The sequence below is a fragment of the Triticum dicoccoides genome, unplaced genomic scaffold (assembly GCF_002162155.2).
Source record: "Triticum dicoccoides isolate Atlit2015 ecotype Zavitan unplaced genomic scaffold, WEW_v2.0 scaffold211755, whole genome shotgun sequence".
Lineage (NCBI taxonomy): Eukaryota > Viridiplantae > Streptophyta > Magnoliopsida > Poales > Poaceae > Triticum > Triticum dicoccoides.
This window is the reverse complement of record NW_021238454.1, coordinates 1-1,078: the sequence shown is the minus strand read 5'-3', so window position 1 is coordinate 1,078 and position 1,078 is coordinate 1. Positions and strand designations below refer to the sequence as shown.

The 1,078-nt window shown below is 64.8% G+C and overlaps 1 protein-coding gene across 1 annotated transcript; it reads left to right on the top strand.

Annotated features, from left to right (window-relative positions):
* Positions 1-511: 511 nt before the first annotated feature.
* Positions 512-1,072, top strand: LOC119345174 (cytosolic sulfotransferase 12-like; the record flags this gene model as incomplete). Its single annotated transcript, XM_037615357.1, has 1 exon — positions 512-1,072. A coding segment is annotated over exon 1 (539 nt), but the record flags the coding sequence as incomplete, so codon positions are not given.
* Between the last annotated feature and the right edge of the window lie 6 nt (positions 1,073-1,078).

Here is a 1,078-nt window from a genome sequence, read left to right as displayed (position 1 = left end):
CGTGCCCCGTCGGCATGTGGCGCCAAAGGAAGCGAGTGAATGCGAGGTAGTGGACGCTGGTGGGCGAGAAGGCCACGTGCGGCACGCCGAGCTCGTCGGCGAGCGGAAGCGTCCAGCCCATGAACAGATCGGAGAGAATGGACGTGAGGGGACGGGGCTGTGCCTTGCACCAGGCGAGCAGCGGCGCCGAGAGGGGCACCAGGGACGCCATGAACGGCCGGAAGAGGTCCGCCGGAAGGTCCTTGGTGTTCTCGCCACATCCGGCCGGGAGAAAAGGCCCGGATGGGAACGGCAGCACGACGGTGGCCACGGACCGCGGCAATGCGGCGAAGAAATGCATAAAAATGAATGTATCTAGAACTAAAATACATCTAGATACATCCATTCCTCCGACGAGTATTTCCGGACGGAGGGAGTACCTACTACTTACAGTACTATCAGCTCGATCATCGGCATTCTTAGTTATCACTATCGGTCGTCGCCGTCCTCCCACTGCCCACATCTCGCGCTCGCCGTTCAGACTTGAGAGCGCTATGGCCATCGAGGAGACGTCGGCGCTGTTGGCAGCGGACGGCGAGCATGACCATCCCACGCTGCACACGTACAACGTGGCCGAGGTGATCCCGACTCTGCCGCTGGAGACACGGTGGCCGCCCTTCGCGCACCGCCGGTACCGTGGGTTCTGGGTGCCCGAGAGGTTCCTGCCGGCGCTAGCGGCCTTCTACGACCACTTCGAGCCGGCGCCAGGCGACGTGCTCGTGGTCACCTGCCCCAAGTCCGGCACCACGTGGCTCAAGGCCCTCGCCTTTGCCACCGTGCACCGCGGCGCGCACCCGCCATGGTCTGCCGACCACCCGCTCCTGGTCCGCAACCCGCACGGTTGCGTCAGATTCCTGGAAGGCGTCTTCTTCGGCCGCTCCGTTGAGGAGGTGCGCGACGTCCTCGCCGCGGCGTGCCCATCCCCGCCGCGCGTCCTCGCCACACACTGGGCCTACTCTCAGCTGCCGGAGCGCGTCACCCGCGTTAGCCGGATCGTGTACATCTGCCGGGACCCCAAGGACGTGCTGGTGTCGTGGTA